The sequence below is a fragment of the Lepidochelys olivacea genome, assembly GCF_965140295.1.
Source record: "Lepidochelys olivacea isolate rLepOli2 genome assembly, chromosome: 2".
NCBI classification, from domain to species: domain Eukaryota; kingdom Metazoa; phylum Chordata; order Testudines; family Cheloniidae; genus Lepidochelys; species Lepidochelys olivacea.
The window spans coordinates 186965333-186986752 of NC_140412.1; the positions used below are offsets into that span (position 1 = coordinate 186965333).

At 39.6% G+C, this 21420-nt stretch overlaps 2 protein-coding genes across 3 annotated transcripts in view; one reads left to right on the forward strand and one right to left on the reverse strand.

The window, feature by feature from the left end:
• UBP1 (upstream binding protein 1) overlaps positions 1-21420 on the forward strand; it is a 60477-nt gene that overhangs the window by 27619 nt on the left and 11438 nt on the right. For both annotated transcript variants that reach the window (XM_084618674.1, XM_084618675.1), the window contains 3 exons: positions 14888-14991; positions 16760-16814; positions 17045-17138. In XM_084618674.1, the coding sequence (XP_084474800.1) occupies positions 14888-14991; positions 16760-16814; positions 17045-17138 (253 nt within the window). The remainder of the gene's footprint in view (positions 1-14887; positions 14992-16759; positions 16815-17044; positions 17139-21420) is intronic.
• The window catches only part of FBXL2 (F-box and leucine rich repeat protein 2), a 158186-nt gene continuing 136811 nt past the window's right edge, over positions 46-21420 (reverse strand). Inside the window, exon 16 of the transcript XR_014710169.1 lies at positions 46-1548. The gene's annotated coding sequence lies outside the window, so the exon portion shown is untranslated. The remainder of the gene's footprint in view (positions 1549-21420) is intronic.

Here is a 21420-nt window from a genome sequence, read left to right on the forward strand (position 1 = left end):
TCATTGTGCAAGATACCTTGTGCAGTGTTAGATATAGGAGAAACTTCCATGATCAAAAATAAAAACATATTTTGACTGCCTTGGCTTAATTTCATTCACTCTCGTTTACACCAATTACTCTGTTTCAGTGAGGAATGCTTCCTAAATCTAACACTTAAGACAAATTGTTGCAGAGGGACTGCGTGACTCTTTTTAAAAAAACCCAAGAGCTTTCAGTTTACACCTGCATTTCTTTATTGAAATAGCTAGATGTTTTTTAAAAGCTATTTGCTTTCTTTATATATATGTAATCAGTGAAAGTAAAGGTAATAGCAAAATTTAGTTAAAGCATGTATGTTTTGTCCCATATTTCCACCTGTGTTTAATGTAAGTTTCCATATACATCTGTACTTTTAAAGCCCTATGTATTGTTGCAGAGAGGTTGTCTATAGTGATATTACTTTGTTTCCTTTGGCCATTTGCATCTTGTTCTCCTCATGCTTAAGTCAGATACAGCGAGGCTTAATGTTATTGAGCACTACTTTTCTCACAGAATGTGGACCCTCTGTTTAATCCTGTATCTATCTGCTTTAAAGAGGCAAATATGTATATTTTACACCTTCCCTATCAAGTTTTAACCTGCCAGGTGTTTAAAATGACACTTATGGTGAAAGATAAATATTTTCCGATATCTTTATTTCTAAGGTAGATCTTAGCAACTTATTTGTTTGGGCAAGTCATGGTCCTGCATCTGCCTCTTGGTGAATTTGGTCATATGTTAATGTCCACCCGTGAAAGTCAATTATTTGACTTAATTCACTGAACAAGCAAGTTTTGTTCGTATTTCCTTGACCCCTCTTCTTCAAAATCACTTATGTGACAATTAGCTGACTTTTGTCTATCAGTATTCCCTTCCCCACTTTGTCATCCCTTTGTGTGCTATTCAGAATTCAGCTTGTACATTTCTCAAGGCAAGGGACCTGTTCATTCTTTCATTATGAAATGCCACTCACAACTGAGGCACTATAATAAAGCGAACACTGTAAACAGTAGGATGAATTCTTTGGAGAATTTTGTTTTACTTGATGCTGTAGTAAACACTGGGCTGTCTGGAATTACTTAAAGTTCATAGTAAAATACTGGCAACCTGGAATATGTAGTTCCTTAGCTGAAACTGTTACATTTCTTCTGCAGTATCCTTGTCAACCCAGACATTCTTCTGCTGTTGGGCAGGATGTCCATCAGCAGATGTGTATATAGGGAAAAAAAAATTGGTGCTCAACATGTGTCTCTCCTTATAAAGCATGTTAACATTTCTAATTAGGTGGAGGCAGCTCTTCAGATGGCAAGGCTCAACTTCCAGTGTGTGTTTGTTTTTCATCTTTTTCCTTTCTGACTAAATTAGGCATTTTAGAGTATGGTAATGCCCAGGGAGTTTTTTCTGCCTGTACTCAGCAGGTGCTAAGTGCATGTTGCTGCTGCTGCTAGTTGTCAGGCAGGTGTCGTCCTGTGGGAAGGAGCTCTCCAGTTTGCATCCCTCTTAAGTGTTGGAAAGCCAGAGCTTAGTCTCTAGAAGAGAAAGACAGAACTTTCCTTACATTTGGCAAGAATAGACCTAGCCCTTTTCATAATGATTTCATTAGGTCTTCACTGCCCTCTTTCTTCCCTTGTAGTCAACACTCTTTAAGCCCAGGAGACACTTCTTGTTTTAATCCTTCAACTCATGTCCTCTCTGTCTCAAGGGAGGTCATGTAGAACTACGGGCTGAAGGCTTTCAATGATTAAAGGGCTCTATATTATGAGCCATACTCCTCGAACTTTATAATCTTTGCAAATGTGGAATTTATAATATGCTGAACGTTAAGTTTTGCAGGTGTAAGGCTTGTACTGTACAGAGCTTAATTCTTTTAAACAAAAGTTAATTGAAATACAAAATTAGACTACAAAAACTTCAGTTCATAGTACGCTTCACTTTTTGACTTGGTGTTTATGTAATGGGGAACATGGGCTGCTCATGCAATATTGTGTCTAACTATACTGCACCTCAGCTTAGCTCTTTGCTGAAGCCCAGGCTAGAGTTCTGTCTTTTAATGACTTCAAAAAACATGACTGTTAAAATTCAGGGCTATTTTATGTAAACCTTGATAAATGGATGCGAATAGTTCCCAGTCAGCTTCAGAGAGAGCACCATACCTTTTCTTAGTAAAACAAACATTTAATGTGCATAACATGGTAAATAGTATTTGGAATGCTGTGAATAATTTTTAAATAAAAGCTATTAAACCGTAGTCTGCTGGTGTTCCTTATACAGACTTCCCCCTTTTATTTCTGTTACAAACATTCAAATACAAGGTTTTAACATAATGTTTTCTGTACATTAGTGCACCTATCAAAACACATTCCCCTCTGATCTTCAAACAGGTGCTTTCTCGCTCTTTGTAGTGTGACCACAGTATGTCACCTGGACTCTTCAGAGCTTGAGAAATGGCAGCATTTCAGTCCTTTCAAACACTTCAGAACCCTGTCAGCAAACAGTGGGGGCCTCAACAGCTAGCAGCATTGTAAGCCTTGGGTTAATAGCTGACAGGTGCTCTCAGTTGTGAGGAAACGGAAATCTGCAGCCCATGTCCAAAGTGGATCAGGGCTTGGGACCTAGCCCTCACAGCAGATAGTCTCTTGGTTCTGTGTCAGTCACCTGTTGAGTCCATGGGGCCACTTTTAGCACCTCTGTTTATGACCACCTCATCTAATGCTTTATGATTGGCTCAGCTCTCCAAGGGTGACTAAAGTATGATTGCTGGTGAGTAGCCCACAGTGAAAACTTCCTATACAGCCTCAGAACAGCAACCGAGTGTCTGATATCTACTACTCTGTTCTGGAAGTTTCTGGGTCTTTCTGAGTTACTATGCCGTACTCTCTGCACATGTGCAGACACTCAGTATCCAAGTAAGATCCTCCATGTTACCATATCTCCTTCCTCCACACTGCTGCATTCTCTTCTGCTCCTCTGGAGAAACAAAGCCAAATGATGCAGTATAAAGCATATGTGTGGGTTACACTTAATTTTAAGGTTATCATAGTAACCTTTGGTTGGCTCTATCGCATGTACCTCGTACTTCTTTGTGTTTGTTTCTTCTTAAATGTATCTTTTAATATATCCAAGTTAAATGCCAAAAGTACAGGATGTGCAGCATAGCTGATTTAGCATTATGGGGACAGTAACTTCCTCATTTTCTGGCTCTGTGTTTAAAGTAACTTACAACACAAACAGAATTTTTACTTTTATATGGTCATGTTAGACTAAAAGCTATTTGGGACAGGAACCCTATATTTTTATATGTTCTTTGACATGCCATTATGGGGGCTCTATAAATAGTCATGCTGATCAAGCAGCACACACTCTTAAATCTGAAAAGTGACTTTGTTCCTGAGAATAAGGATCTTATTTAGGGTAGTCATAAAAAGGCCTCTAATTCTTTTTTCATTCATTGCTGTAGTTATGATACTTCGGATAGGGAGTGGACTTCTCCCAGGACCCACAATCTTTGACTTTTTAGGTAACTTTGTACCTTCTCAAAACACAAATTCAGAGTGAATTTCAGTGTTTTGGGAGTAGGGAGAAAACAGCTCTGGGAAGTGGCTCCAAAGGACCTGATGAACTAGAAGGTATCTGCAGTGCTTAAGAGTTTGTGTTCAGGGGCATCTGTGTGCAAATGGCTCTCTGACACATCCTGGACCTTTAAAAAGGTAGTTACAAACCTTGGAAGATGATGTTGAGCCTTCTTTCTCCAAGGCTGTCTTCATTTTAGATCAGATGGCAACTTCTCAAGACCCTAACTGAGGTATTTGGGGCTTCCCACTGTAGTATGGCAGCATCTCTAAGTACTTACTGTTTGTTTGTTTTTCTGACAATGGATTTGGTCCAGATTTTGTCAAGAGCAGTCTTTCTATTTCCTCTGAGCAGAATACTACTTTTGGGGAATTACTTAGCTCAGATTATGAAATTTAAGAATCTGAGCATGGGCTTTTAGGTCCTCTTAAGGTTAATCCTTTTGTCCATGGTCTGAGCCATGATATAATGAAGGGAACCAGAGTCTTAGTCATGTTCCTTCTCATTTGCAAATGTATCTTTGTGCATTGCCTAAGTCAAAGGGGAATTCCAGCATCCTTATTCCAAGGCTGCAATAAATCCATCAGAATATGATCTCCAAATTTGTACAGCAGTATCCTCTCTGTAATCCTGAGTTCAGACAGCACTGCTGTCAGGGTCACTTCAGTGCTGCTTGCTTTTTATTTTTATTTTTTTTTTTTAGAAATTTCACTTTCTATAGCATGGAGGCGTTTCATTTGGCAAAAACCTCAGTTCTTAACCAAAACATTTGAAACGTTTATTCTTTTGATATAATACGAAAGGTGCCTTCTTACTTGGCATCCCTTTGAGTCTCATCTTGTAAGTTGGTCTCCAAGCACCTGGGACTTCAGATCTTGGTTAACTATTTCATCATGTTCCTGCCAAAGCTGTTCAGCTAACTTCAGTTTCAATTAATATTTCAGAATGCCCGTGTAGTTTTGAATTTGCATAATTCTGTAATGCAAGCAAATGGTAAGAAAATGACCGAAGAAAGCTGTGAACCCATCACCCCAGGTCTTTAGGAAACTGAAGGACTGATTAATCTGGAAGACCTCAGGGGGGCCCTCCAGCTGCAGTGGGAAGCCCTTACTGACCAATATTCTCCTCCTATTACCTTACCTTATCTATTGTGGAGGGCAGCCTGCTATGGCACAAGGGTTTATCTGTTGAAGGGTTAAATAAACAAACTATGTCTGTATTATGATCCCTTTGAGTTGAACATTCCAAGGAAGGTTAGGAAAAGAGAACCTACCTTCAGGGTGCACGCTACAGAGTTGGTTTTTCTTGTCCATTCAGTTGCCCTTATTTTAGAGATCTGAGCATTCTTTTAAGTGTTGATTAAAAGAGGGGGAGGGATAGCTCAGTGGTTTGAGCATTGGCCTGCTAAACCCAGGGTTGAGAGTTCAATCCTTGAGCGGGCCATTTAGGGATCTGGGGCAAAAATTGGGGACTGGCCCTGCTTTGAGCAGGGGGTTGGACTAGATCTCCTGAGGTACCTTCCAAACCTGATATTGTATGATTCTATTTGTATAGTATTATCTGGTAACAGGAACGAAGGCAGCTCTGCAGCTGCCCATTGGAAGACTGGAAAATAGTTAAATTGTCTAATTCTGGCTTTTAGTTATTTGCTGATGGTTAATTGGTGGCACCTTTATTCATGGTATGGGCAGTAAGGTGTGTTAATTAGGGGCGGAGCAAAGGGAGGAAATGTATACATAAGAGAAGCTGCGGGGGGCGGGGGAGGGCGGGTGCTTACACTTGGTTGGAATATTCTGCCCTCTCCCAGGAGTGAATTTAAAAGGTTTGCAGTCAGACCTCTAGCTGGGACCGAGCAACATTTGAATGCAACTGGTGCCTTGGAGTGGTTCAGAAGTTTATTAAGACAAGACCAGGCACAGGACAAGTTCAGGTTCTGCCAAATTACCTCTTAAAGTACCTTTTAAAATCTACATTTATTCTTCAATATGTAGATTGTCTTCTTTAACCTACTAGAGAAAATGAAAGAGGCAGAACATGCTAATGCCGCATTCCATGCAACTCTCGAAAATTTTTGTGCAATAGCTGGGAATAAACAGAAAACATACTCCACACTGCTTCTAGAAGCCCTCATTATGAATGGGAATTATGAATGGTCACTTAATAGACCACAATTCCCAAGAGAAAAAACAGAGCTCTTAGCAAAGGGCAACAGAGAAGATGAGAGTTCGATCATTTGCAAAATTATGCAATTATCACCGTATGTGTATCTCAACAATTTTCATCCCTCAGAATGATGAGCTGCTGAAGCTTCAGACTGCAAAAACTTGAACAAAATTTCACTAGCAACTTTAGTTGCTGAGATTAACTATATGGAGCAGAATTTGGGTTTGATTGCTGGAATGAGACTCCAAACTAGAGATTTACAACAAACTACTGCTTGGGTGGGAAAAGAACTCAAAATGACTAATGGTCTTTCTCTCCTTGCACAGACTGGATCACTATAACAGAATATCTTTTCTGTTTGGGGAGAATTCTTATCAACATCCCAACCCTGTAATTTGTAAAATTCTCTGTAATGCTGCTTGGTTATCATGTCCTTTGATATTTAAACTGTATTTAAAAGAAATACGGTCAACCAAGCAGCTTTATTTCTGATAGCCTTATTCAACAGGACCTGATGTTCTTGTGAAGGAAATTGAGGCTCTTTGGTCAGGCATACTTGGACCCCAGAATCTCAAAAATTAAAGCATGCTCTTGCAATTCTATTTCCAAGCAACTGAGAATGAGTCTTAACAGGGTGGATTTGATTTAAATCCTGATTTAAATCACTAGTCAGGAAGACTCGATTGAATCATGGATTTCCACATAAAAGTACATTCTTGTTGGTTGTTATACATACCTTAATACATATTTTTCACAACTCAGAGATAGATGTAGGTCTCATTTTTAGAAGGTACACACTATACATTTTTAAGTGATTTATTTTGAAAACTTTTCAGATTAGTTTTACAGCTATATCAGAAAATGATTGTTTATTTCATTTACCAAAAGTAATTGATGCAGATAGTTCACCTCCCAATGACTTCATAAATATCTCCAATTCAACAGGTTAATCATTAATATTTGGAGGATTTTCTTGCCATGTTGTATTAGGAGGAGAACATCACCAGACAGACATTTAAATTGTTTTCTTTAACTAAAACAATAGTGTTATGTATTCTGCATTTTTTTCTTCAACATCAAACCTATAATATTTTAACAAAACAAGCATATGAATTTTTGAATTTTAGTTAAACATTCAAGTTTTTTTTAAATCAGGTTTGTTTTTGTTAAAATTGTTTTTAACTAAAATAGTTAAATGAAATATTTTAAAAAAAAAATTAAATCGACTGTCAGCCAGGTCAACATGAGAAAATATTGACTTCTGCAGCTGACTCAGTTGCCTTCACCCTCATTTTCCTGTTTGTTCATAATCTGGAAAAGTAAAGCAAGCTTTCCTGCTTTTTCAGTTCCCAAACGATTTCTCAATTTGGAATGAATTAGTCCAAAGGAAGAAAAGTATTCTTTCTACACTGGCAGAAGAAGCTACTGCTGTTAAAAGTGAGATGATCACTTCAACAGTGTCTGAATCCAAGTGCTTAAGTTATTTCCACCAGTTCACTGGTGTGACTGTCTTTAAAACGTCATCAGCAAACCTATATTTCTTGAATGGTTCACCCTTAGCTCTGAAATTTATTATTGTTGGCATTATGGAGGGATGATGGCTGGATGTCCATGTCAGAGCCAACTCCTCTTCTTCAGCAGTTAAGGTTTGACCCTGGTACCGAATATTGAGAATATTTACAAGAAAATGAGCTGGAGATAGTGCTTGTCCCATTTGTTTTTTTAATGCATGTAATTTAACTCTGTCATTGCATATTTCTCTTTTTAAGATCTCACTCAGTGCCTTCCAAATTTCAACAGCATCAGCAATAAAACAGCTATTTCCCTGCAATTTGTTCAAGGCTTCAGAAAAAGTTTTCAGGGTACTCGGCATGTGTTCAGCATTTCTCTGAAGCCTAATGTTGAGAACTTTGGCTGTGAGAGTGCCATCTTATTTTTTCCCGTTTTTGTTCACAAACTCTCATCAGATTAGGCCATTCTTGATATAGTGCTCAAAACAGTCCCCTACTAAGTTCCAGCACATGTCTTGTGGGAGAGTTAGCTTGGTTCCTCCCACTTTTTTCAGAGCGGCTGCTGTAAAGTGGTTGTTAAGGAAGTATTTTGCAATTTCAACAACATTAGCCTTCATTTCTGGAACACTGAAGTCTTTGGCTAGGAGGTGTATCAAATGAGCACTGCAACCGTATGTTATTAGCTTGGGACTCCCTTCTAAATTTCTTCTCATATTGGATATATTTGCAGCCTTGTCTGTGACCAAGCTGCGTACTAGACATTTTGAGGTTTTTTTCCACAGTTTGTTACAGCTTTTACTGCTACTTCTTGTAAGTATTCTGCTGTGTGTGCATTTCCTGATGTATCAGTTGTTTGGAAGGAAGACATTCCCTTCTTCTGTTGTCACACAAGCACATACAACTGGATCATGGTGGACATTGCTCCACCCATCAAGACTCAGGTTAACAATTTCACCCTCTAGACCTTTTGCACACTGATCTATTTCTCTTTCATACACTTTATCCAGCAATTTGCCTGTGACATCTGTTCTGTTGGGTGGCTTATATCCTGGTCTTGATGACTGAACCATGTTAATGAAGTGTGGGTTCTCAATCATACAGAAAGGAGAGTTTGTTGCATAAACAAACCGGGCAATTTTTTCATCAATTACCTCTTTTTGTAATCTGCTGGTTCTTATCACAAACTTATCTATGGTTGTTTCTGGATGATGGAGATTTTTTGCTACAAGTGATATACTGTGGCTGTGTGACATATATGATGTGACTGAAACACTATCATTGGCAGATAACTCTGAAACTATAGAAAATGGTGGTGATCGTGAAGGTGGATAGTCTTCAGAATCCTGTATGTTGAGGATAGATTCTCCTAAACAAAATAAGTCAATGCAGTTATTTAATTATTATTCCCATACTGCTCATTTAGTATTACTCATTGCACTGACACTCAGTACTACTTTAAAGGTGAGATAGGCAGATCTTCCTTTTACAATGTCCGCTTTTTATTTTTTATCACAACTGCATCTAACTGTACTGTAGAGTAACAACTATATATTTTGCACAAACATGAGAATTCAAGAATAGTCCAGAAGGAAGACAGCCAGTCCTTAGGAAAGAAGTATGAAATAAAAGTTTACCAACCTGAAGATCCTGCATGTTCAGACATGTTCCTTTCATCATCTTCAACGCAGCTTCCTCCTGAGAAGGAACGCTTCTCATGATGTTGTTTCATTCGGGCAACCAGGCCTTGCATTTCTTTGTTGCACTGTTTGCATTTTGCACGCATGCCTGTCTCATCCACAGGTAGAGGAACTTCATTAAAATATTCCCAAACTGGGTCTCTTTTTCGGCAGGCTACCATTATAGGTTTTCCCTTCTCGATCTCAAATCCAATGAAGGCTATACTCGGAAAGACCTCAAGACTTCTGGTATATGCTGCTCAAACAGTTTCACTTTTGTTTTTACTGCCTGTCCCTCCGTCCTCACATTTCTCTCCAGACTTCTCATTGTTCAGATCTCTTTTGCCCCAATAATCTTCTATTCATTGAACTTTTTGAAGCTTTGCACTTTTAGGGAGAGGTAAGGGATTGACTCTGTATACACAAATTTGCAGAGGGACAATAGGGTTGAGGTCTGTTATTTCTCACCTCTAGTTATTTATTTATTTTAAAACATTTTTTGCTGTTAACAAGCGTGTTGTCTCTGGAGACACAAATCCACAGTTTGAAAACTGCAAAACTAAGCATCTCTGATGGTATCTTCCAGACTGAGCACTGAGTCCCATTGGGTAGATAGAAAGATTACCCTAAATAATCTATACAGACCCGATAAGATTGGGTCCCTAATCCATGGACTATCGGAACTCATTTACAAAACTTTTCTTCAACATTACATGAATATATCTCATACTATAGAATTAGAATTTATAATCCCTATACCATGACGAGATATCTTTGAGCTATAATGTATCTTAGTTAAAACTATCTTTAGATGCTTTTTGAGGGGGAAAAAACTATTTTATCCAAAAAATTCGATTTTTTTTTTAATAATTGATTTTTATCCACCCTGGGATATTACAAAATGGAATAATGAAGGATTGTTCCATGGATAACATTTTTAGTTATTGCAGATATGATTAAAGCAACTCTGGCTTGTTGGAAAATATTTCTGGTTCTTCTGCAAGACGACACAGTTGTATATAACAATGCTGACCTCTATCTTGCTGTTGTCATGTAATATTAATCCATTCTGATACAAAAAAAACTTTCTATAAACAAGGCTTTTTAAAGAGAAATGAAGTTCATGTGAGACACTCTAGTCTGAAGTCAGTGGCTTAAGAGAAAGTAAGGGTGAATAAATATTAGGCCATTGAAAGGTTGAGAATGTTTAATTGGTTGAAATTAGGGATATCATTTGTTTTACTATTTTGATATCAAATAGAAGATGTTTAATAAGTAGCAACCACTTTACTGTGCAGTGGTGGACACAAATATCCTTGTCTTGCCTCTGACTGGCTGTCTCATTTATTCATTTTCTTGATCATCTTAATATATTATGAACAGTAATTGCAGCATGGCTTAATGTAAAGTGCTACAGTGAGAGCAGCATACAACTCTTAATGTGCATATTGTGTAACTATTAGGGCTGTCAATCACAGTTAACTCATGCAATTAACTCAAAAAAATTAATCTTGATGAATCGCACTGTTAAACAATAGAATACTAATTGAAATTTATTAAATATTTTTGGACGTTTTTCTACATTTTCAGATATATTGATTTCTATTAGAACAGAATGCAAAGTATACAATGCTCACTTCATATTTTTTATTACAAATATTTGCACTGTAAAAATGATAAACAATAGTATATTTCAATTCACCTAATACAAGTACTAATGCAGTCTCTTTATCATGAAAGTTGAACTTACAAATGAAGAATTATGTACAAAAAATAACAATGTAAGACTTCAGAGCCTACAAGTCCACTCAGTCCTACATCAGCAAATCGCTCAGACAAACAAGTTTGGTTACAATTTGCAGGAGATAATGCTGCCCACTTCTTGTTTACAATGTCACTTGAAAGTGAGAACAGCATGGTGCAGTTGTAGCCGGCGTCACAAGATATTTATATGCCAAATGCACTAAAGATTCATGTCCCTTCCTGCTACAACCACCATTCCAGAAAACATATGTCCATGCTGATGACGGGTTTTGTTCAATAACGATCCAAAACAGAGCAGACCAATGCATGTTCATTTTCATCATCTGAGTCAAATGTCACCAGCAGAAGGTTGATTTTTCTTTTTCGATGGTTCGGGTTCTGTAGTTTCTGTATCTGAGTGTTGCTCTTTTCAGACTTCTGAAAGCATGCTCCACACCTCGTCCTGCTCAGATTTTGGAAGGCACTTCAGATTCTGAAACCTTGGATCGAGTGCTGGATCTATCCTTAGAAATCTCACATTGGTACCTTCTTTGGATTTTGTCAAATCTGCTGTGAAAGTGTTCTTAAAGCAAACATATGCTTGATCATCATCTGAGACAACTATAATGTGGCAGAATGTGGGTAAAACAGAACAGGAGGCATACAATTCTCCCCCAAGGAGTTCGGTCAAAAATTTAATTAACACTTTTTTTTTTTTAAGGAACATCATCAGTATGGAAGCATGTCCTCTGGAATGGTGGCCGAAGCATGAAGGGGCATATGAATGTTTAGCATATCTGGCACTGTCCTTGCAACGCTGGCTACAAAAGAGCCACGCGAACACCTGTTCTTACTTTCAGGTGACATTGTCAATAAGAAGCAGTCAACAGTATCTTCCGTAAATGTAAACAAACTTGTTTCTCTAAGCGATTGGCTGAGCAAGAAATAGGACTGAGTGGACTTGCAGGTTCTAAAGTTTTACATTGTTTTGTTTTTGAGTGCAATTATGTAACATAAAAAAAAAATCTACATTTGTAAGTTGTGCTTTCACGATAGAGATTGCACTACAGTACTTGTATGTGGTGAATTGAAAAATGCTATTTCTTTTCATTTTTACAATGCATATATCTAATAAAATAATATAAAGTGAGCACTGTACACTTTGTATTCTGTGTAATAGAAATCAATATATTTGAAAATGTAGAAAACATCCAAAAATATTTAAATAAACGTTATTTTATTGTTTAACAGTGCGATTAATCGAGCGATTAATTTTTTTTAATCACTTGACTAAATATTCCTCATTTTGTGGGGGGAACCTTGAAAATTTAAGCAAAACAAATATGTTGTAACTATGTTCAGAGTACTGGAAAAAGACTGAGTAAGCATTATCACTAGTGCCCTACCAAATTCACAGCTGCGAAAACATGTCACAGACCCTGAAATCTGGTGTTTTGTGCACTTTTACCCTATACTATACAGATTTCACAGGGGAGGCCAGCATTTCTCAGATTGGGGGTCCTGACCCAAAAGCGAGTTGCAGCAGGGTTACAAGGTTATTTTAGGGGGGGTCCTGGCATTGCCACCCTTGTGCACTGCCTTCAGAGCTGGGTAGCTGGAGAGCAGTGGCTGTTGGCTGGGCGCCCAGCTCTAAAGGAAGCGCCCTGCCAGCAGCAGCGCAGAAGTAAGTGTGGCAATACCATACATATCATCTTTACTTCTGTGCTACTGCCTTCAGAGCTGAGTGGCTGGAGAGTGGCAACTGCTGACTGAGGACCCAACTCTGAAGGTAGCACCGCCGCCAGCAGCAGCACAGAAGTAAGGGTGGCAGTACTGCAATCCCCCCTACAATACTTTGCAACACCCCACCACCACCACCCTGCCTCCATAACTCCTTTTTGGGTCAGGATCCCTACAATTACCACACTATGAAATTTCAGATTTAAAGAGCTGAAATCATGAAATTTTAGATTTTTAAAATCCTGTGGCCCTGAAATTGACCAAAATGGACCACGAATTTGGTAGGGCCCTATCATATAGTATTTTATCACAAATTATGGTGTCAGAAAATTCAGGTTTTTTGAACAATAACTCTTCAGGAAAGCAGCCAAAGAGTAAGACAGATGTAATTCTTGTCTTATTTGTAGTGGAGTCTCTTGGACTTTGGAGGTTGAGAATTTGAGAATCTTCAAAGGAAATTACCCCACTGTCCCAACTGAACTGAGTGGTTTTTTTATTTCTCCTTAAAGTTAGTCAAAAGCCCACTGTGCAGTGTTACTTCCAGAACTCCAGAGTCTCAGGGTATTCTGATTTGGTGTAAATGCTAAAAAGTTAAAATTAAAAAATCTTTGGCAGCTTTAACTGAAGAAATTCACTATAAGCTGTATTAAAATCAAAACCGTTCAAAAGACAATGTCCCAGTGGTAAGTATATACAGAAAATTGCCTCACTAGAGCACAGGCAGGAGGTAGTATCCTGGCCGTGTGATGTTTTAGGGATGTCAGAAACCTTCCACCCTCTAAACTTTCCTCTTAGTGCTAGAGAAATAGATGGCTCGTTAGTTTTATTATTTGTATTGTGGTCGTACCTAGAGCTCACCATTAGAGATCAAAGCCCCATTGTGTTAGGTACTGTACACGCATATAATGGAGTCCTTGTCCCTGAGAGCTTAGAGTCTTAGTTTATGATGAGAGGCGTCAGGTAGATATGACAGAATGGGTGGGGGAGTACTGGGTAACAGTGAACGATCATGTTTAGTATGAGTGAAGTCGCAGTCTAGTATGCCAGCATTGGCTATATCTGTACACGGTAACAATGTGACATTCTTTGTATTAATAAAATGATAAGATCACAAATCCACCTCTAGAGTGAGTCCACTTTATATGCGATTTCCAAGTTTTCCAGCTTTTGAGGCCCCAAGCCAGTGTCTCTAGGAACGTTAACCGGTTTTAGGATTTTTGGTGTACCCATTGCTGGCAAGTGAAAGCCAGACTTCTCGTACAAAACCATTAATAAGCATGTCAAAAAAATGTGCAGGCAGCATAAGATTTTTCTCATGTTATTGTGGTTCCTAGTCGATAAAAGGACCTTTCAGTACTCAAACCTATGAGGCATTTCAAGTTCACTGAATCTTCCATTTTGAAGTGTAGACTCCTGTTAAATTCTGGGACTCACTGTTTAGCTCTTGCTTCTCAACAAATAGCTTTAAAAACTGCCTTAGAGAAACTTTAGCTGATATTTGGGTTAACAGACAATCTTGGAGAGTGTATCAGAAACCTGTGTTGGCATGTCTAGCATGGTCTTGACCTTCAGTTCATTTAATCTCTCTTTGGCTGCTTGTTTTAGAGTTTATCCATTTGTCCTTGCACGTTTCTTTATTAAAACCTAAATCTTTTTTAAAAATTAATTTAATTTTTAATAGATTATGATAAAGCATTTGGAGCACTAAAACCAGTGTAATTTTAAAGGGCCTTTATCCTGGCTGGTAGATTTTTTTAAAAAATTGACCTAACTTGACAGTGGGTTTATCAGTAAATGCTTGTGATGAGTTACTTCATGAATGAAACTCCCAGCTTAGCATGAAACTTAAGAGAAAGCAAAACTGCATGGGGGCATCAATTTAGTCATATACTAAATAACTTTTAAATTTCAGTCCAAAGAATGATAGTCTGAAAAAGAAATACTGCTAGACATCTCAGAGTAACAGCTGATGTAAGCACTGTCAGGGTAGGCACATTTTAAGCTTATTGACTGAGTGCCATTTTGAAATCTAGTTTCTCCGCTTTGCTTATACTCACTATTCCTGAACCTTCTGTAGCCATTTGCAGCCTACTGGGGTTGTTTTGTGCGGATTTCAGATGTGTTCATTTTTAAAAAACTTTTTATTAACTGAATAATCTCTGCAGTCCTTCCATCAGCTCCATCATCACCACCTTCATTGTGTCATTAGAAAGCAATAATCAAGTTGTTAATAAATAGGAATTTCCTTCATGGAACAGGAAAAAAAAAAAAAAGCTTTGTTTTAGTTAAAATTCCTGGTCAGGATCAGATAGATGCATGGAACAAGTGGGGTGGAGGAAACTTAATTAAAATTAAGGTTAAAATTCTACAAGAGTGAATTTAGGGCTTTTGAGTGTAAGACTACATGCCAAAGTGACATAGGTTTTAGGATAAATGTATTGTTTAATTCTTTTCTGTATCATCAGTGCTCACCATGGCCTGATACTCCTACAGCATTTGTAAACAACAGCCCTACCCCAACACCAACTTTTACCTCTGCTCAACATAGTACCTACAGTGTCCCAGACAGGTAAGTTTCTTTTCTGTAGTTTAATCTGAGGTATTTTTAAAAAAATCAATCTTATGCTTAAAGCATTTTCCTTTAATTTGAATGTAGATCATATATAAATATGAAAGCTTGACTACCAGTCCCCAAAATTAAGCTGCAAGGGGGGGGGGGGGGAATGTAAAACTGTGGCCAACATTTTTCAGAACTCCGATACTTTTGGCATTTTTTTTCAATTGTAAAATTATTCCTCCAACCCCAGGAATCATATTTTCCCTCCTCAGTATCCACTGCTGGAAACTTTAATTTATTGACCCTAGCACAATTAATAGTAAATATCCCAGTTAAAAGGAAAAGTACTTGCTAAGGCCTTATCTACATGAAAGTCGGACCACTTAAACTGTATCAGTGAAGTTATAGCAGTACAACCCCCTCTCGTGTGGACAGTAATATTGGTATAAAAGTGCTTGTACCACTATAACTAATTCCTGTAAGAGAAGGGGGATATTACAGTAAATCTAATCTAAGAAATTCAAAGTGAAATACCAGGAATAGCTGCTAAGTAGTTAATCAATCTTCCTTCCTTCATTTAAACCAAGGGGAGTCAGGTGAGATAGCACAACTAAAGATGAGGGACCTAGGGGAAGATTTATGATCAAGAGTGTTGTCTTTCTCTCCATGTTTTTCTTTTGTCTTTCTACTTTTTTATCTTCAAGGGTGGTGGCTTACTGGTAGTAGGTGCTGTAGTTGAAGCACTTACAGAAAACATTTAATATGCATCTCTTTGCTTATGATGGTATTTGGGAAGGAGACGCCATGACAGTGACAGATTACAGATTTTACCCTTCAGACCTGGCCTAACGGGGGTGTTGGGGGGGGGAGAAGAATGTTTGACAGAAGCATTTTCTGCAGAGAAAAGCTTTAAAAAGTACACAGGTTAGCTCTGAAACCTATAGGCTCTGCTGGAAACGATTGCTTAGTAATCTAAATATCAGGTTTTAAATATTTCATTTGTCTTGTAGACATGTGTTTCACATTTTGGTATGGTTGGCACATCCTTAAGTCTAAGCCTCAGAATAGAACTCCAGGCCAGTATCTATATCAGTCTTTCAGATTAGACTTTAAAAACGGAACCTATCTGAGCTGAATGTTATGTAAGAGTAGAGGTTAGCCTACTATTCTATCTCATGTTTTGCTCTGGTTGACTGATGCCCTCCTTGTCAGAGGCCTCTGCAGTGGTGCCATATGTATAAAATACAAGCAACTGGGTTGAAAGGTGCTATATAAATGTAAAGTATTGGTGTAATTTACTGTCACTAATGCAACATTCAGGAGAACCACTAATTTTTTTCAGGGTGTTCAGAAAGCTGATCCTGGCATCTCTACCTTTTTTGTGACTGACCTGTGCATCAGAGGATGGACAGCACCTCTCTTACCTCTTCAATCCTGTGACCACTATTCATTTCTTCCTTTTAAGATAGATGGTTGGATGTGTGAGTTTATTATGGGTGCTGCTTTTTCAGTTGACTAGCAGGGATTAGATTAGGAACCAAGTGATTTGCACAGTCTAAGTGATGATATTCCTCTTTCTTACAGCATATCTCCACCAGACCAGTTTATTCCCTAAGTGGTCTTTAACCTAGGAATCATGCTGCTGCCATAAAATAGGGATTTTTTTTTATCATTTTGGAAATTGAAGGTTACTTTTATCAATAATGCTTGAATGGTTTTATTCTCTTAACTTTTAAAAATCCAGTAATATCATTATTTTTGTTCCACCTCTCCACCATAGCAATTCTTCCTCCCCAAATCATCAAGGAGATGGAACTTCTCAAGGGTCTGGAGATGTGAGTATCTAGTTTCCTGTTCGGTGGTCTTTACACAATGCAAACCTTGTACCTAATTGCTGAATAATCGGTGAAGTGGAGGCGATTCATACTGATTTAATTATTGCTGTGTTCTGATGAAAGGAAATTAGATACTTAATTGTTTTTAATAATGTAAAAAAGTAGTTGATTTTGTTTTATTAAAAAAAAATTAACGTCAAAATTGTCGTCTTCAACCCTGTTTCTCACAGCAACTTCATCCTTCAGCCACAATCCAGGAAACTCAGCAGTGGTTACTCAAACATAGGTTCTCTACCTATACAAGGCTTTTTTCAAATTTCTCAGGTATTTTTTTTTAATATCTATTTAGAGTTTTCCTTCAAGTTTTGAGTGAGAGTCTTCTCTGAAAAATTACTCTGTAAAAATGGGGTTGAATAGTTACTGTCTTTCTGATTTCTAGGCCAAACATTCAGTTTACAGGGGAAAAACTGCCTTTAACTGCCAGCTCTACAAACTCAACCTGACACTGAAAGTGAAACTGGGTTCTTTCTTCTGCATTACCACCAGTAATAATGGTTCACAGACTCAATTAAATGATGATTCACTCCTTATTTAGGAAGAAAATGAATTGACACACTGGATTAGATCCGTGGTCTGTCTAGTTCAGTGTCCTGTCTCTAACATTGGTCAGCACCATGTTCTTCAGAGGAAGGTGCAAGATAATGTAGGCCCTTCTTCTCCCCAGTTAGGTCTCTTCCTAATTCCTAGTAGTTACAGATTGGTTTAAGCCCTAAAGCATGAGGCTTAATCTCTTCCCAAAATTTGTTAGCATTAACTAAAACAACTCTGGATATTATTATTCTTCATATGTATAGCTGATCACTTTTTGAATGTTAATATTTTTGGCTTCAACAACACAATGTAGCAGTGAGTTCTAGTTTCATATGGTGTGTGAAGAAGTATTTTTTTTTATTGCTTTTGAATTTCCTACTTCTCCATTTTATTGAAATCTCCCTTGTTCTTAGAGCATGTGTCAGTGTAGATCCCACTGTAGACATGCATGTGACTGGAATTTCTTGAGTAGCAGTGTCTGTTGGGGCTTCATGTACACCCTGTGCCACACCATGCTCCCATCTGAGCGCATAAAGAATGGAATAGCCAGTCCGTTCTTACCACCCGTGGCAGCAAAATGGAACATGGTGAATGTCTGACCATAGATGTGGCTCAGCCTTCTTCAAATCTTGTGAACTTCTTCAGAACTCCTTTGATTATCTTCCTCTTCAACTGCTGGGATATTGGAGATTATTGGAGGTCAACCCGCCCTCTAAAGAGCTCCTTAACATGACAGACTTGAAACCTGCAGGCTTCAAGCCCTGTTCATGCTGCGCTGGACTAGTCCCCCTAAAAGATTTAATGCAGTAGGTGTCTCTTCTGCCTTGGAGAATCACACATACCAAGAAGATGTTCAATGTGCCTGATGTTTCTTGCTAGATTATGTTAAGTCATAAAACACAAGGTTCAAATGCCACTTTCCAGAACAATTCATAAAGGTCTGTCTTAGGGCCTGAGGAGACGAGTTCCAAATCCTGCTAGAGGACAAACCAGGCTCATTCAGCACCCTCTGCAGCAGACAAGATACCAGTGTGAACAAAACAGCACCACAAAAGAAACAGGGCACAGCTGCTATGGCACCAAAGCACATATCAGCATCAAAACAGGGACCACCAACTACAGCGTCAAAGTCTAGCACCAACAGGTTGCTTAAACCATAGTGGTAGAGACTCCAGACAGAACTTTTGGTGTCCTCCCATAAAGACAGTAATGCAAAGCCTCTGCAGAGAAATCCACCAGGTCTTGCATTGCATTGAGGGCTAGGGAAATGGAGCAGCCTATGGCACCCAAGACCACACCAGCACTGACCCTGGCTCCAGGACCTACCCCCTCAGCATCAACACCAACCACGGTGAACGAGCCCAAGGTAGACTTGGAAAAACCACCAGTGCCGAAGCACCTGCTGCTACTGGTACAGACCGTGGTACTGAGAGTGCCATGTAAGTCGTTGTTGCTCGTAGAGGAGGTCGTCTCCTCCTCACTATAACCTGAGCATACATTCTCCCCATCTTCAAGCTGAGAACCCCCTCTCCTCAGAATGGAGGTCAATACCATGGAGTGGCTTGCCAAAATCCCCTACAGGGATCAGCCACCACCACAAGACTGGCAGTGGACTGGTCAATGCCCAAGAGTCAACAGTAATGCCACCATCTCAGGCATTGGGGAACCGGTCTTCACTGTAATAGAGGAAGAGGTCACGTTCCCAGTCAGCATCTCTGGCTAGACCATGTATGCTGGAATATTGGGAGGAACCAGATCCTAGGGTAGAGCAACACCAGCACCCCATATTGCCACCTACGGAACCTCTTAGCTTCATCTCCTGAAAAGGCAGTATCCTTGGCATTGGTACCAATGCCTGATGACTTTAAAGCGTTCTAGGCACTCCCTCTGGAGATAGAGACAGCAGTGGTAGAAGAGAAATACCAAATTATATGACATCTTATCAGTTCTTGGCCTGGATAATATTACCATCCCAAGAAAGAAGGGGCTGCTTGATCCAACCAGGCCCTGTGGCAGGTGCCAGCCACAATAATGCCCACCATGAAACAGGTTGAGAAGAGGTACCAAATACCTTTAACAAGGTTTGAGTATTTCTGTACTCACCCCAACCCAGGCTTCTTAGTTCTGTTCGTGGTACAGGAAAAAATCTGAGTTGAGCAAGAGTACCATCCAAGACCTGGACTTGAAAAGGCTTGACCTCTTTGGGAGAAAGTCTCACTTTTCTGCCTCTCTCTACAATTGCATGCAGCCAACTGCCAGGTCTTACTGGCCTAATATAACTTCTTAACGTAGTACAAGGTGACCCCCCCCCCCCTTCTTCCAGTGCTCCACAAGATGCCAGAGAGGTGGTAAGAAACATAATCAAGGGTTGAGGTTGTGTCAACTGGTAGCCTGGATGACACACCAAGTAACAATGAACATCTCCAGCACTGTGGTGAGATCTGTGGTAACCACAGTGATGTGCAGAACTTTGTGGCTCCAAGTATTGGGTATCCCGAGAGAGGTAAAAGTCACAATGAAGGCTTAACCTTTGTGGGCACAGAGCCCGTTAGCCAGCAGACTGCTCTGTACTCATTAAGACTCAAAGGCCACTTTAAATTCCCTGGGGAATATCACAAGCCATACATCCCCATATCACAAGCCATACAGTCCTCACCTGCAGATGAGGCCTTGGATGCCTGCATACCAGCACAGGCATCCTGAATACCAGGCACAGAAAATACCACGGTATGACAGAGGGGGGCGCCAACCTTCTTCCTCTTCAGCAATGCACACCACTCCCATGACATGCCAGCAAATTTGATTGCACAACTGGGAACCACATCAGAACTGGTCAAATAAAGGTCAAACTACCTTCCAAAGCCACCGTCCCTGTTCCACTGGGCATGGTCTGCCATTATATCGGACAGATGGGTGTCAGAGATCCTTTCCATGGCTACCCCATCTAATTCCACTCTTGACTCCACCCACCACTTCTCTGCCCCTCTCATGCAATCAGAGGTGGCCTCATTGCTTTTAGGAACCATAGAGGAGGTTCCAAAGGAATGCAAGGGAAGAGGCTTCTACTCTCAGTATTTCCTAATTCCAAAGAGGATGAAGACCTTCCCCTTCTTACCTTAGACCTGAGGAGACTCAACAAATACAGACACCATGGCCCTTCAGTGTCTTCGTGGCAGCTAGAGTGCAAGGCAGTAGTAGGAACATATTTGAGGCGAGGGAATCCATGTCTATCCTTACTTGGATGTCAGGCTGATCAGATGCAGATCCCAACAGGAGAGTGCAACAGCCTTGGATAAGTTTTCTCTCTGTTCCCCCAACTAGAACTCCACATGAGTAATGAGAAATAATCCCCAACAACATCTCAGATGAGAGGGTTTATAGGAGCTGTGATCAACTCCCTATTAGTCAGTCTACCTGCCATAGAGCAGAGTCCAGTGTCACCAGTTGATGGTAAACTACCTGTAGTCAAACCCAACTATGATTGTGTGTGCATGTCTGGAGATCTTAGGCCATATGTTGCCATGTATATATGTAACACTGCATGCCAGAATTCATCTTCAGCCCTTACAACTGTGCCTAAGGTCTGTGTATGCCCTGTCTGGACACTACATGAACAAAAAAGTCACAGTCCTGTCCCACATCCTACAAGAGCTGATGTGGCTGGATCCAGTGAACATACAAAAAAGGATCTGACTCTGTCCCCTCCCTGACTGACATTTATCACAAACAATCCAGGGACAGGGTGGGGTGGCCTCATGAACCACCTGCAGGTGCAAGACACACGGGTCCAGGATCTGTGATTATATTTGACCATCTTGAAGCTGAGGGCCATCAGTCTAGCCTGCATAGTGTTCCTGTCCTCCTTTGGAATTCCATGGTACCAATCCTCACAGACATGTCTGCTATGCACTATATTAAAAACAGGGAGGAATGTGGTAATCCCCTCTCTACCAGGAAGCCATCAGGCTCTAGAAACAGTGCCATCACCACAGAATTATCCCATTGTCTATACACC